Raw genomic sequence first — 15,376 nt, 5'->3', positions numbered from 1 at the left:
TTCTAATGAGGTGTGTGACTCTAAGCAAGCTTCTTATCTCCTCTAGGACCGTTTGCTCATGGAAATAAATGAGTTTTTACAAAAATGAGATGAGAAATGGCTGCGGAAGCACTGTGAAAACTTTCGTCACAATGCAGGGACAAACCCCTTAAAGCTACATCCTCCTGTGACTTGCACTCACTTTCTCAGATGACTTTTATCAAAGCAAGCAAATCTGAAACCCTAGCCTAACATCTTTGAGTAAAGCAAAACAAATTCTATAAGTTCTTGATCCCTATTCCAAATGCAATGCAAACAACAGAAGCAGTGACACTGTCTCACAGCCCTACAGCTTAGTCAGGGTGATACTGCACAAAGAAAATACACAAACACCTTGTTTTTATTGGTGCTATGCAGATGCCTCCTTGTGAAATGAGGTTACAGGCAGCATCACCAGGATTTTGTAAATGTACTATAGTACCTTATGGTACTTCTCAGTATGCTTTATATGTACATTTTAAATTACACAACTTAATAAAATCTTCCATGTTTTCAACCGAACTGGAAAAAGAGTCAGGGTTTACATTAAAACGTCTTTAGAAATTACTGACAATATGATTGAGCAGGAGAAAAAAAAACAAATTATAGTGACTTTAAAATAAAAACAAATTAATGAAGTTTTAAAAATGGAAGCTACCCAAATTAATCATCATAATTATTAAGAGATGAAATGGACTTAAGAAGATCAACTAAAACTATTTAATGATCATCCTCCCTCAAGATACTATAAATGTTTTCATAGTAATTCCCCAGAGTTCTGGAAAGTTCAAGAAACTAACACACACTAAAAAATGATACAAGGCAGCTGACTTTAAAGAAAATTACAATAGGGCTGCAGGCATGATAGGTGGAGACAGTGTGAGAGGTCAAAGGGTGAACATATGGAGAACAGTGGATATGACCTTAACTGGTCCACAGCAATACTGTAAACCAGTCATTTATTGCTGAAAATAACTCCTACTTTTCCCAGCATCAAATTGCTCATTTCTGAGAAAAAAATCTCACTACTGTGCAGGAAAAAAAAAATCTCTCTTCCTTTCACTAAGTGGAGCTTACCTTTCCTCTACCAGATCAGAGTAGAGCGCATCCATTTAAAGTGGTTCCCCCACACAATCATCTTTTACCTTCAATGACACTACAAATGGATGCACACCACTTACCTAGAAGGGGAAAAGCAACCTCTGTTCCCTCATCAGTGCGTTCTGAAAAGGATAAGTAAGGGGAGAAATCACAGGTCTTTTCATCTAATCATCATGTTATGATCTAGCTTAACCCCAGAGGGTTAAAAAAACAAAACTAAACAAAACCAAACCCTGAGTTCTCCAACACATTGGCCTCTGTTTTAACTAACTTTTGGCTAAATATCTCTTTTAAAAAAAAGATTCTAGATGGCTTTCAATAATCTTAACCAGATTTTCTCTTTGGGTAATTTTAATCTGTTGGTCTTAATAGTATCTCATTATATCCTTCAAATAATTATAATTTTATATTCTCCTTTAATCAGGGCTTAAGAAAAAACAGGAGGCGTTCTCTCCGTGTTGCTTCACAAGCCATCTCTCCTAACTCCATCATGATTCACATAACTGCCCTTAGAACCATCCTAAATCTCAAGGTAATGAAGCACTCAAAACAGAAGGTGGCATTCCAGGTGTGGTCTCAGCAGAGTGAAAGAATCTATTATCCTTCTTGTCTGTCTTCTCCACATATGCCATCCAAAAATCTCACTAGCATTTGCTGTCAGACCACATTTCAAGCAAACAATTAATCTGCTTGCCACCACAACTCCTTAATACTTAGAGGAATTCAAGGTATTCCATATTATTTTCTTTACATTCAAAAAAGGAAGTTGGATTTTACAGTTTCTTTCTCCCTTAACCTACCTTCTCCAACACTAAAATATCCAGACACATAAACACTTATTCGTAGAAAGAAGACATTTTATCTTCTCCCTGCCAGTGCTGCCCTATATTCACAGATGCTGTTTACTTGCCAACTTTATAACATTCTATTGACTTTTTCCCTAGTCACTGAAGAAAGAGTAAATCCCAAGGATGATGTGAATTTTCTCTGAAAACAAATGGGGAAAGAGGTAGAAATACAATGGATATAGTCTCCCCCAAGCAACTATCCCTTGAAATCTAGAGGGGTAGCTCTCCCACCTTAATACTATACTTTAGGAGGACACCTACCAGTAGTGATGTATTCAGCAACTAGCTCTGACTCCACCACAGCGATGGACGGGCTCTCAGGAGAATGTCTCTTTTCCTGGGCCATTTGAATAGGCACTGCCATTTGGCTCAAGTCAATAGTGGGTTGTCGTGGTTTAGATTCCAATTTTTCCTTTACTGAATAAAAAAGTCAAGGGAAACATTAACCTCTATTACAAACAAGTACCCAAACCAGAGTTATCCATGGGAATAATGAACCAGACCTCTGGGGTGCCCTGCTGGCCGTGACTAAGGAGACAGTGAGCTGAAGAGGAAACGGCAGACTGCCGCATGTGGCTGTGTCGGACACAACCTGTACAGCCACCTGCCGACCAGCAAGAAGGACTCGCATGCAATCACACTAACATTCCTCCTTCCTTCTGCTCATTATCTCAGGCTGAACCACTGGGTATTTCCCTGGTACACACTTCCCCTAGGGTGCTTTCTTTCCCCTTCTAAGTTAGTCCCTGGTAGTCTTTAGTTCGCCAACCTAAAAACAGGATTTTAAGCAGTATGCAGCATGGTTTGCTCCAGGGCACAGCTACCCAGAAGAGCACAACAGAGTCACCAGTTTAATTTCATCTATTAAAAATTCAAGATTATCTCCAAAGAAATGTTATAATGTGTTCAATGACTCTTAAAGAATAAAATTTTTTGTGCATGAAGAAAAGACTGTTTTTCTTTTTCTGCAAAAACTTAAGATAAAATGTCTGGAATCAAGAATGGTTTCCCTGAATAAACTCCCTTTCTATCTTATTATCACTTTTCCTGCAAAATCTATTTATTCAAAATTTTCACCTCTGTGAGGCATTACCAGAAATGGCAATTTGTCAAAGACATGGAGCTCAGGAAATGCCTAAGGTTAAAAAAAATAATAACACCAATAAAAGAATTAACCAAAGACTTATATTAAATGACAGTACTCTGTGGGTAGTATAGATGGACACTACAATATAGAGTAACTATTAACTAGGCCCTCTGAATGATCATTCCCACTAAATATATAATGTGACAAAATTAAAGCAATCATTTAAACAAAGACAGCAAAACAAAACAAGATAAATATAAAAGTCACCCCACAAGTAGAAAGGACATTGAACTAGGAATCCAAAGATGTGGAGTCTCACTCTGTCACTAACCAACTGGGTAAACTTTCTAGATCTCGGTTTTCTTATTCATAAAATGAAAGGGTTGCGTGATATATACTCTGACAATCTTTGACCTAATATAATAATCAGTATAATTTAGACAGGCTTGTTCTAGAGTTCATCAAAAATATTTAGTAACTAGAAATAATGATAGGATCTCAGCAAATAAGGACAGCTTTGCATGGAAGCTCAAGTGGCTAATCTACACAGAAATAAATCTGACACTAAACAAGTGAGAAGGTTGGAAAGGGCCCTTACAATGCTTTCTGACCACAACACTGCTTCTCCAACACCCAGGAGGATGGCAGGGCCCTCTGACCTGCCTCCCGTTAGTCCTGGATGCACATGGCAACCTTCTGCATCTCCTTTTGTGTTGAGAAGTGACGGACCTACTCCGGTCTGCTGGCTAGAGGCAACAGGACTGTCCACGGTAAGCGGGAGACAAAGAGGGCAGGGCACAACCTTTTTTCTCTCTCTTCTACTGACTGGGGCCAGTCAGTGCCTCAGTGTTCCTGTGCACATCTTAATGAGTTAACAAGTAAACAAACTGTACCAATGGTTATCAACAAGTCCAGAGGGGCAAAGTGTGCTCAAATAATGGCAAAAAATATCTAACAGTGGTAGTATTTTAGCACAACCCATCTCTAGAGAAAACATGCTTCACTCAGTTGAGCATGTGAATTCATACCTGTTGTCTGTTGGAGTTCTAACAGAGCTTTGATTGTTGAAGTAGCTGATTGTGATTCACTGGATACATCCTGATAAATTATGGTGGGGCTAGTCTCCATTGCAATCTCATGTTCTGACCAATCCTGACGCCGGGAAGCAATTACATGAACTACAGGCTGGGAATCTGTTTTATATTAGTTAAGAAAAAACAAACCCTATAAACAAAGTTTCTCTTTAAAGAAAACAATTTGTTTTTTTGTTTTGTTTTATCTTTGTATTTATTGTAAACTTCATGCATTATCTCCCCAAGAATACTGTAAGCCCCAGAGGCTATAATGTCTTTATTTCTGAATTCACTTATTCATCCATTTGTTAATTCCACAAACTGGACACCTATGTGTCAGAATCTACATTTGTCATCAAAGATATAAAGGTGCTCACAGAATAACCAGAGGATGTTCAAGAAGCACACAGTCTAGTTGGGGAGACAAACATGTAAAAAGACAAGTTACCATTCAGTGGGGTAATTGTTATATAAATAGGTGTGCATAAGTGTAGATGAGTGCTTTGTGTATAATAAAAACAAAATGCTGTAGGAGTTATATTTTCCCCCAATACACCAGAAAATGTGTTCTGTAACACAGCCTGAACATACTGAGAGGAAATCTTATCTGAGGACCTAGAAGCAGAATACTATAACAGAATACTATAACATGTAGAGTTCCAAGTCTTGGGTCATAATCCCAATTCTATGAATTATTAGCTGGTTGATTCTTTGAGTCTTAGCTTTACTATTTCTTAAATGAAACAAAAAAATCATCTCTTAGCTTCACGGGATTTCTGAGGATACAATGAAGTGATAAATGTAAATAAGCTGAATAAACTATCAGGGACAACAGAAGCACTACTGTGCTCCACTCTAGGACTCTTTGTTAGGTTGAAAGAAAATTACGGCCCTCATTCATGTTGTACAGGTTTGCAAGTAAATACTAAATGTGCATGAGATCAAGCAACAAATTAATTATTATGTTTTCCATCTACAAAATAAGAAGCGTAGACTAAACCACTGCTAACTTCCTAAACTCTCCTGCCCAAGTTACCACATGGAAAGTGTGGAAGATACAAAGGTGTGATTCCTATTCTCAAATTGAAATTATAACAGGGGAAACATAAAATGAAGATGTATGACTTTTTATCTTAGGGTAAATATAAAATGGTTAGGACAAACAAGGCAAATATATAGAAAACAAGGGACTGCTTTGAATTGTGATGGTCAGTAAAAGCATACAGAAAATTGATAAGAATTCAAGTAGCTCCAAAACAAAAACAAATACTACAGAAAAGTCCAACTCTTTATGAACCAAATGTTTTTGAAAGCCACAAATTTACCTAAAATATTGGGAAGAGAAGAGGAACTCTTCAAACAAAACAATCTTCCTAAAGGAAAAAAAACCACAACTATATACTGTACTTGACTAGAATTGGTGATCTATTTCCCCACCAAAACACTGAGTAGAATACCACACTAGGGATGTATAACTTCTGTTAAACTTAAACAAGCAAACAAACAGCAGAGAGCTAAAGGACACCATCCTGCAATACCAGGTGCCATATGAAGCAGATAACAATTATTCTCTGTTCATCCTAAGTGGACACGTAGAACTGAAACGTAAGGGAACTCATTAGTCATTACGTCTATGCAAACCTTAGAAATGTTCATGATAATATAGGCAAAGAGTGACTTCACAGTCTAATTCCCTGAGACACATTTATCTAGAAGAAAGCAGAGATTGTGTTGGCAGAGACAAGGCAGAAATAGGAAAAAGGAAAGCAAATTTCCACATGAGAGCACCTATCAGAGACCATCACCGCAAATAACATCACCCCTTACAGGCTAGGGGGAGTGTTCTGCTTTCTTCTGTCCATATTCAGACAAAGCAAAACACCACTGCAGCAACCCCAACAGCTGCGACACAAAACCCTGCATGCGAATGGAAGTGAAAACCACACCTGGACTGACTCTTCTCACTATTTTTGGCTTATTCTGAGACCTAGATAAATTTGCTTCCTATCAAGTCTGCCCCTGGAGGCAAAGAGTGCGATCACTAGGACACCAGGAACTTGATCTCACGAGAGCCACCTGCTTAAGGAAAGCAGCCCCTCAAGGGTTTTTCCACGCAGGTCATTTAACCAGTATTTCTTAGACACATGTAAAATGTTAGTACTAGAGATGCACACTTCAGTCCTCTATCTAAAGGCAGATTTAGGCATCTCTCTAAAAATATCTCTGATGTCTTTTTTTACAAAATACCTATATCACATGCTCATAGAATCTTAAGACTTTTCTGATAGAAAAAAAAAAAATCTTAAAATTTGCCTAATGCCAGCATCAGTCCTATTCTAAGATCTTCACAACAACATCCCTGGCAGCCTGGGAACTCCAGCAGCAGAGAACTCACTACCGCCTGCTTGTTCACTAACCTCCTTCCATCTCTGTTCCACTATGCCAATAGAAAAAGGTCTCCCTGGGACTTCTACTCAGGGGCATAGTGTCCCTCCAGGTATCCATCAAAAAACCAACTGGTTTCCTCTTCTAGATCACGGTCCTCAAGCTAACTGACAATTGCTCCCATGTTTTCCCCGACCCAACCCACTCCATCTTCTCTTCTCTAATAACAATCCTGCCTCTACTAGCCATTCCTTATACAAAATGATTCCCAGAAATGTTATCCATATAAAACCTCTCTTCTAAACTAAACCTAAGATGTCTATATCCCTTCTATGATGGAGAATGTACCTTCCCTCTGAAGCATTGTCCCAAAGCTCATAGCCTTCACAGTATGTAACTGCCTAGACAGCATCACCCAATATGTTCCAGAGAACATTAGTTCCTCTAGATGTTCCGTAAAAGAATGGTTCCATGGTCAAAAGAGCTGGGGGACATTTTACATCATATATTCCGCTCTTCATCTTCCACAATGCATATTAGCACATGACAGCTCTGAAAAGTTCAGCAAACTTAATCTGGATTTACTTCTCACCCTTACTCTGACCTACTAAGATCATAAGTCTTCATGAAAAAATTATCCTAGAAACTGGGTTGTGATCTACTCAAAACAATGTTTCTACAAAATGCACTTCTGCATTCACCTCATGTCTAGTTCCATTTTCAGTTCCAATCTTGGCTTTGTCTCCTTGTTCTCATCCAATTTGCTTAATACAATCTTTCATTTAGCCCACTTTAAAACCTTTCAGAATGAGGCAGGGCACACATTTAATTGTTTATACTTTTTCAAAATAAATCTAGAATCCTTTAAGTTCAGCCCATTCCCGTGTGACAAAGAGGAAAAAAGAAGACCCATTTAAGAAGGAAAGCATAGGATGTATGGAAAGCAAATGACCCAATCTTCAGTAAGTGGCCCACGCAAGTATGCCCTTGACCCATCAGGCTGGGTCATCTAGCTTTCTAGCAGTATCTAACAGCCCAGGTGTGTACTGTCTGAAAAGCCCACTACACAGCTAGGGGAAACCCCAAAGAAAAAAACATTCTGGAGTCAGGCAAGATAATTGCATTTACACAGCTGGCACTTAATCCTTTGCCGTAGTTGCACAAGATTAAGTTTTTCATTCAGTGAAACTTTTAGTGAGTATCTAGTCAGATATCCAGAGATGAGTGAGATTCTTACCCTTGAGAAGTTAATAGTCTAGTAGAGAAGAAAACGATTGTAACAAACAAAAATGACAAAATAAAATGGTCCACATTAACACAGTAGTACAATTCAGTACTGGAAGCATCTTGGAGGAAGGATGAACCCTTTCAGGTAGATCAAGACAGTCTTATAACACGGCAAAGATAAAGATTCGAGCCTGTGAGGAGGCAGTTCAGGGGTAAAGCATGGGGCCTCGCCGCCTTCTGGAAGGTGGGGAGAGTGAGGGAGTCTGTAGACCACAAGTGAAATCAAGGCATCCTGCTGACATTAGACACCCTTATTCCAGGTCTTGTGTAGGCAAAGTCACCAGAAAATTCTCAAGTCAAGAAAAAGTTGAGGGGGCTGGCACTGTGGCGTGGAGGGTAAAGCCGCCGCCTTCAGCGCTGGCATCCCATATGGACGCCAGTTCGAGTCCTGGCTGCTCCATTTCTGATCTAGCTCTCTGCTATGATCTGGGAAAGCAATGGAAGATGGTCCAAGTGCCTGGGCCCCTTACCCATGTGGGAGACCCTGAGGAAGCTCCTGGCTCCTGGCTTCGGATCTGCACAGCTCCAGCTATTGCAGTCATTTGGGGAGTGAATCAGGGGATAGAAGATCTCTCTCTCTCTCTCTCTCTCTCTCTCTCTCTCTCTGCCTCTCTGTAGCTCTGCCTTTCAAATAAATAAAGCTTTAAAACAGAAAAAGTTGATTTTTAGAGTAAAATGGCAACTGTTAAATGTACAAAGAAAAATGTACTTCAGAAAATAATCTATGGATGCTAAAACTGGAAGATCAGAGTTTGATGATGAATAAATTTACATAGTCCCCAAGTACCTTCTCATAAATTACTATCAATCTTAAAAGAAAATATGCTAAGTTCACAGTGAAGAAAACTGGCCGATATCATCTCAACCAAGTGATCAATATTAACATCATCAATATTAGGACAAACTGACATCATGTACTTCTTCATAAGACAAAACTGAGGACATTACCATCAAATGTGGGATTCCCATCTGAATCGAAGCCTGAGGAAACATCAGATAAAATCAAACTGATGAATATTCTACAAAGTAACTGACCTACATTCTTCAAAGATATCAAGGTCAAGAAATTCAAAGAAAGGCTAAGGGACTATTCCAGACTCAAGGAGAATAAAGAACCATGACTGTTAGTGTAACTAAATAAAATATATTATCTGAACTGGAATGTGGACCAGGAGGTGGGAAAAATAAAGAACATTACTGGACAACTGATGATACTTGAATATATATCGGTAATTAAGTAATAGTATAGTAACAGCATTAAATTTCTTGATTTTGATAATTGTATCTTAGAGAGAAAAACCCTTTAAGAAATATGGACTTAGGGCAGCCGCTGCCTGCAGTGCCAGCATTCCATATGGGCACCGGTTCAAGACCTGGTTGCTCTACTTCTGATCCAGCTCTCTGCTATGGCCTGGGAAAGCAGCAGAAGATGGTCCAAGGCCTTGGGCCCCTGAACCTACATGGGAGACCCAGAAGAAGCTCCTGGCTTTGGATCAGCGCACTTCCAGCTGTTGCGTCCAACTGGGGAGTGAACCAGCAGACGGAAGACCTCTCTCCCTCCCTCCTTCTCTCTCTCTCTCTCTCTGCCTCTCCTTCTCTCTGTGTAGCTCTCTCAAATAAATAAATAAATAAATACAGACTTACAAATATTCATGTTAAGTATTTAGGGGTAAAGAAATACGATATCTACAACTTACTCTCAACTAGCTAAGAAATTAAAAAATTATACCCATACAGCAGAGAATAAACAACAAAGCAAATAGGACAAAAGACAAACAAGCAGTGAATATGAGTAAAGAGTATGCTCAGGAGTTCTGTTTCCTATTCTTGCAACTTTTCTGCAAGCTAGAAATGATAGCAAAAGGAAAAGTTACAAAAAACAGAAAGGTGGCTAAAAGCTATGAAAACAGCAATATAATGGAAAAAGACTGCTATGTACCACTCACTTTCCTAGTAGATATTGCCCTCATATAATTTAAAAATTAGTATATCAGACTGACCAAAACTTCTACCACTTTCTCTTTAAAGTATAGCATATATATCTCTAGTACTTGTCTGTTTGAGAATGCATTAAAGAACCATACAGGAAGTAGAGGGAGGGACAAATGCAAATTATAAAAACTTGCTATATTGTCAATATATTAGATATGCCTATTTTGAATTATGAAAATTTTCTGTTAAAGAATATTTTAAAAAGTAATGTAAAACAAATAAAAATATATGAAGTCAAATATCTATCCCACTCTCACAATAAAAACTGAAGATTCAACTGATGAAGTAGCATGTTTAGAAACTACTAACTGGCTTACAACTCCCTTAAAAAAAGAATAACAATTTCAAAGGATGAACTGATATTATGAATCTATAGACACCTACTATTTATGTCTCCCTTCCAACATCAATTCACAAACTAAACATCTTACCTGCACTCTATGAAAATATTTCTTACAGGCAAAAAAAAAAAAAAATCAATATTACTCAAAAACTGCAGATTTTAAAAGAAGAATGGGGTAGGTGTTTGGGATGGTAATTAAGTAATTTATGATTACTTAACACTCCCATACTCCGCATCAAAGTGCCTGGTTTGAGTCCTGTCTACCAGGCTTCCAATCCAGCTTCCTTCCAATGCATACCCTAGGAGGCTCAAGTACTTGGGTCCCTGCCACCAATGAGGGAGACCTGGATTGAGTTCTGGACTACTGGCTAGTGTCTGGCTCAGCCCTGGCTGTTCAGAGGAGGATGGAAGATTTCCCTTCATCTGTCTCTTTCTGTTTTTCAAAAATATAAAAACAGAAATAATAAAAGAGGAAAAAGCAGCCAATCGGCTGAATTAACAATGTGATTTGTATATACTAAATCAGGAAGATCCAAAAGAAATAATTGAAAAAAAAAAAAAGAGAAATGACTGAAGAATCAGCTATCATTCCATTAACTAACATATAAACTAATTCATAGTCAGCATCGGATGACAGCAAATTGATTCACAAAATATTACTATCATTGATAATGTGCTGAATGGAGCTATGTGCATTCTGAAATGAGTGTCATATTGCTTATCTTTTGAAGTCAACATTTTCCTTTACTTTTCACTGATGAATTTTCCAAGACTATTTTAAATGCTACCACCTCCTTCATGAAGCTTTCCAATCTTCTCACTGCAGTGTGAACATTCAGCTTTTGGCATTTTTTGTTTGTTTGTTTGTTTGTCATTAATAAAATTCTTATACTAGAATTGTATATATATATTTTAACTCCCTGTTATAAAATTTTAAACTCCTGGAGGGCAAGAATTATATTTCACTCAAGCTCTATAGAAAACAGCACAACTCTTAGTATAAACTAGTAAGTAATTGTCAGAGTGAATTAATGGAATAATCAGCAAAATGAACAATGTAAAACTAATCTTGGAAGACTCTATAGAAGAGTTAAAACAGTAAAGTGATTGTACCACATGAAGAATGTGTATGAGAAAAGTGAGGATGCTGGCACTGTGAAACAGCAAGTTAAGCCACCATCTGCGATGCCAGAATCCCATACAAGTGCCAGCTGGAGTCCAGACTGCTCTACTTTGGGTCCAGCTCTCTGCTAATGTGCCAGGAAAGCAACAGAAGATGGACCATCTGCTTGAGCCCTTGCCACCCACATGGGAGACAAAGATGGACCCAGACATGATCATTGTGTCCATTTGGTGAGTGAACCAGTAGATGGAAGATATCTCTCTCACCTTCTCTCCCTCTCTCCCTCTTTCTGTCTCCCTGCTCTCTATAACTCTGCCTCCTAAATAAATATAATAAATCTTTTTAAAAAATTGGGTCTGGCACTATGGTGCCAGCAACCCATATGGGTGCCAGTTCGAGCCCAGCTGCTCCACTTGCCATTTCCCATGGCCTGGGAAAGCAGTAGAAGATGGCCCAAGGGATTGGCCCTTGTACCCAAGTGGGAGACTTGGAAGAAGCTCCTGGCTCCTGGTTTCAAGTTGGCCCAGCCTCGGCTGTTGGGGTAATTTGGGTAGTGAACCAGTGGTTGGAAGACCTCTCTCTCTAACTCCGCCTCTCAAATAAATAAATCTTAAAAAAAAAAAAAATCACTCCAGTGAGAGTAATGAGGAGACAGGAAGAAGGAATGAAGTGAGTGAGGAAAGAATAAGAGTAGATAAAGTTTTGCTTACATGCAGTTGAGCACATAAGCACAGGCACAAATATACAGGGTGAATATTTCAAATCCAAAAATCTGATATTCAAAACTCTCTAAAATCTGAAACTCTTTGAGCACCAATAAGGTGTCACAAGTGGAAAATTCCACACTTGAATCATGTGATAAAGGATCACAGTAAAAATGCAGGCATACTAAAATTATACCTACAGACTATGTCTATTAGGCGTTTGTGAAGAAAATGAGTTTTGTGTTCAAGCTGGGTGCCATCCCCAAAATATCTCACTATATACATGAAATAGTCCAAGATCTGAAAACAATACAAAATCTGAACTACTTCTAGATTTCAGCATTTCAGATAAGGGGTACTTAATCTGTACTCTGACAGTAAGGGCTGTTAAGATCACGGAGAGACATGAATACTAGATTCAAAGAAGGTCTCAAAGCTATGATCATGAGTTTATTTCAAGAGCCTTCCCAGAAGAATAGCATAACTAAAAAGCACCAAGGACTCTGTGGGGAGTCTTGCTTATAATTAGGACAATCATGCAATTATCTGGGGGTACTTCTGAGAGGGAATTATGCTGGAACAGCAGATAGAAACTAGGTCTTGTGCCATGCAAACTACAATCTATGATCACCCTACTTACTGCTCACTTTCAGGCCACCTCTGGCCACCTTGATTCTTTCTCAAGGTTCAGCAACAACCATTTCCAAAGGTGAACTCACTTTCTTGCATGCTTCGCTCCCTACTTACCCAAATCAAACAAGAAAAATACGAAAACTACCATCTGGGAATTGGCACAGTTCTATTCAGTTACCTTTACCTACCTGATGAAATCATCACCTCAAGTTTACCAATTATTTGATGAACACATGTCATGCAGGAAAGAATGGTAAATTTCACCAAAAATAAAATTTCAGTTCACTGATTAAACATCAACCCACCAAACAAAAAATAAAACTAAAAGAACTGACAAATCAAAGCATATAAGAATGTTTTGAAATCCCTAGAAGCAAGTTCTATTTGGAACTATGTCAGCTATACTTGTGTAAATCAAAAGAAAAATGCATCTTACCTTGGGAACTTTGAGAAGACTCTGTAGAAGAGGAACTACTATCTGTATAGCTCTGTGGTTCTTCTTTTCCTTCCTGAATAGACGAATTACCAGCCTCTGCCACCCTGGATGCTTGCTGTAATGTTTCTGTTACCAGTTGTCTTGTTTGTTCACTAACAACTGTGGCTTGAAATGTTACTGGTTTTGGTTTAATAAGAACCTAAAAGAAAAGCGGAAAGCACTTTTTTTTTTTTTTTTTTTTGACAGGCAGAGTGGATAGTGAGAGAGACAGAGAAACAGAGAGAAAAGTCTTCCTTTTTGCTGTTGGTTCACCCTCCAATGGCCGCCACGGCTGGCGCGCTGCGGCCGGCGCACCGCGCTGATCCGATGGCAGGAGCCAGGTGCTTCTCCTGGTCTCCCCATGGGGTGCAGGGCCCAAGCACTTGGGCCATCCTCCACTGCCTTCCCGGGCCACAGCAGAGAGCTGGCCTGGAAGAGGGGCAACCGGGACAGAATCCGGCGCCCCGACCGGGACTAGAACCCGGTGTGCCAGTGCCGCTAGGTGGAGGATTAGCCTATTGAGCCGCGGCGTCAGCCTGGAAAGCACTATTTAAAATATGTTAGCATTTTCCTGATAGGGAAAACAGGGTTCTTTTTTTTTTTTTTAAAGATTTATTTTATTTATTTGAAAGAGTTACAGAGAGAGGTAGAACCACAGCACCGTCCAAGATAGGATTCTATAAACATATTATGCTTTGGGTAAAGTATTGCTCATCAAAGACTAATTCAATGTACAGATAAATCATCCATGTGTTTAGTAGGTTAAGCCACCGCCTGTGACACTAGCATCCCATGTTGGCAGACATCCATATCCTGGCTGCTCCACTTCTGATCCCACTCCCTGCTAATGTGCTTGGGAAAACAGTGAGACCTGGATGATATTCCAGGCTCCTGGCCTCAGCCTGGCCCAGTCCTGGCTGTTGTGGTCATTTGGAGAGTGAACCAGCAGATAGAAGATATTACTGTCTCTTTCTTTGTAACTCTGCCTTTCAAATAAATATATAAATAAATTAAAAAAAAATTAGTTACACCATTTACGTTTTAAGTGCTACATGCCAGTCTGTAACAGCCATGATTTTAATGTGAACCTATGCACCTGTTTTTTCTTGCCTATAATGACATTAAGCGTCATTTACAACCTGTAGCCTATATAGTAGAATAATAACCACAAAACTGATAACATACAAGCATTTCTCTTTTATTTTGTTTCTTGACTTTTTTTAAATTTTAGGTCCCACATGTAAGGGAGAACATGCAATATCCGTCTTTCTGTATCCTAATGGAATTTTTGAACCACAGTATCAGTTCAGGACTTCTTCCCTCTGAATTTTATCAACATGATAAAAATAAGACCCTAATCTACTTATACCACTGTTCTTCAAGTTTCTTTGCTTTAGGAAGCATATGAAGTTCTAGTCAACACATCTGCAAAGTAAATTTTCTTGAAACTTAAGCATTCTCTGAATAACTTTTTGGAGGAACACTAATTTAGACAGTAACAGAAGCAACAATGAAATATGTAGTGGATCAACTCCTGGCAAAAGTCAAAAACAGACACTAAAACAAGTGAAACGGGAAAAAAATTTCAAACTGTACCATTCCATTTCAAAACTTGTAATCTAGGAGTTGACTTCAAATGAATCCATGGAATGAAGTTGTCATTTTAGCACAATTATTTTTATTTCTACTCCGTATAAGATTCTAAACCTTTTCAGTCTCCATGAAGTTACCCATTTCTAAGAGTTCCAGAATGAAATAGTAGTTTTTATTATGTCTTAGATGATGGAGCAAATGAAATTGTTATAGTTGAACTAAACAAGCAATTTGGACTAATCATAAAACTTACTTTTCAGATAATATAAACTATTTGGCTGTAATTCTGAAGGAACAGATTCTAATGGCAAAGTATTGGTTTATAGGTAAATTAATATCCTTAGCAAAGTTTTAGGGTAGCATTTCTTTTTTTTTTTTTTTTTTTTTTTGGACAGGCAGAGTGAGAGAGTGAGAGAGTGAGGGAGTAAGAGAGAGAGAGAGAGAGAGAGGGAGAGGGAGAGAAAAGTCTTCCTTCCATTGGTTCACCCCTCAAATGGCTGCTACGGCCGGCACACTGTGCTGATCAGAAGCCAGGAGCCAGATGTTTCCTCGTGGTCTCCCTTGCGGGTGCAGGGCCCAAGCATTTGGGCCATCCTCCACTGCACTCCTGGGCTACAGCAGAGAGCTGGACTGGAAGAGGAGCAACCGAGACAGAATCCAGTGCCCCAACCGGGACTAGAACCCGGGGTGCTGGTACCACAGGTGGAGGATTAG

General features: G+C 38.9%; 1 protein-coding gene across 40 annotated transcripts in view; it reads right to left on the bottom strand.

Moving 5' to 3' along the window:
* Window positions 1-15,376, bottom strand: part of EMSY (EMSY transcriptional repressor, BRCA2 interacting) — a 92,648-nt gene that overhangs the window by 9,856 nt on the left and 67,416 nt on the right. For 11 of the 40 annotated variants that reach the window (XR_011389389.1, XM_051822186.2, XM_051822236.2 and 8 more), the window contains 5 exons: window positions 13,031-13,229; window positions 5,453-5,500; window positions 4,083-4,247; window positions 2,229-2,384; window positions 1,200-1,241 (listed from right to left, as the gene is read on the bottom strand). Coding sequence is in view for 37 of the 40 variants with exons in the window: in XM_051822186.2 (XP_051678146.1) it covers window positions 1,200-1,241; window positions 2,229-2,384; window positions 4,083-4,247; window positions 5,453-5,500; window positions 13,031-13,229 (610 nt within the window). In the remaining 3 variants the exon portion in view is untranslated. The remainder of the gene's footprint in view (window positions 1-1,199; window positions 1,242-2,228; window positions 2,385-4,082; window positions 4,248-5,452; window positions 5,501-13,030; window positions 13,230-15,376) is intronic. The other 29 variants (XR_011389390.1, XM_002708683.5, XM_008263756.4 and 26 more) reach the window with 5 other exon arrangements.

The sequence above is a fragment of the Oryctolagus cuniculus genome, chromosome 1 (genome assembly GCF_964237555.1).
Source record: "Oryctolagus cuniculus chromosome 1, mOryCun1.1, whole genome shotgun sequence".
NCBI lineage: Eukaryota > Metazoa > Chordata > Mammalia > Lagomorpha > Leporidae > Oryctolagus > Oryctolagus cuniculus.
This window is presented reverse-complemented; position numbering and strand designations above follow the sequence as displayed.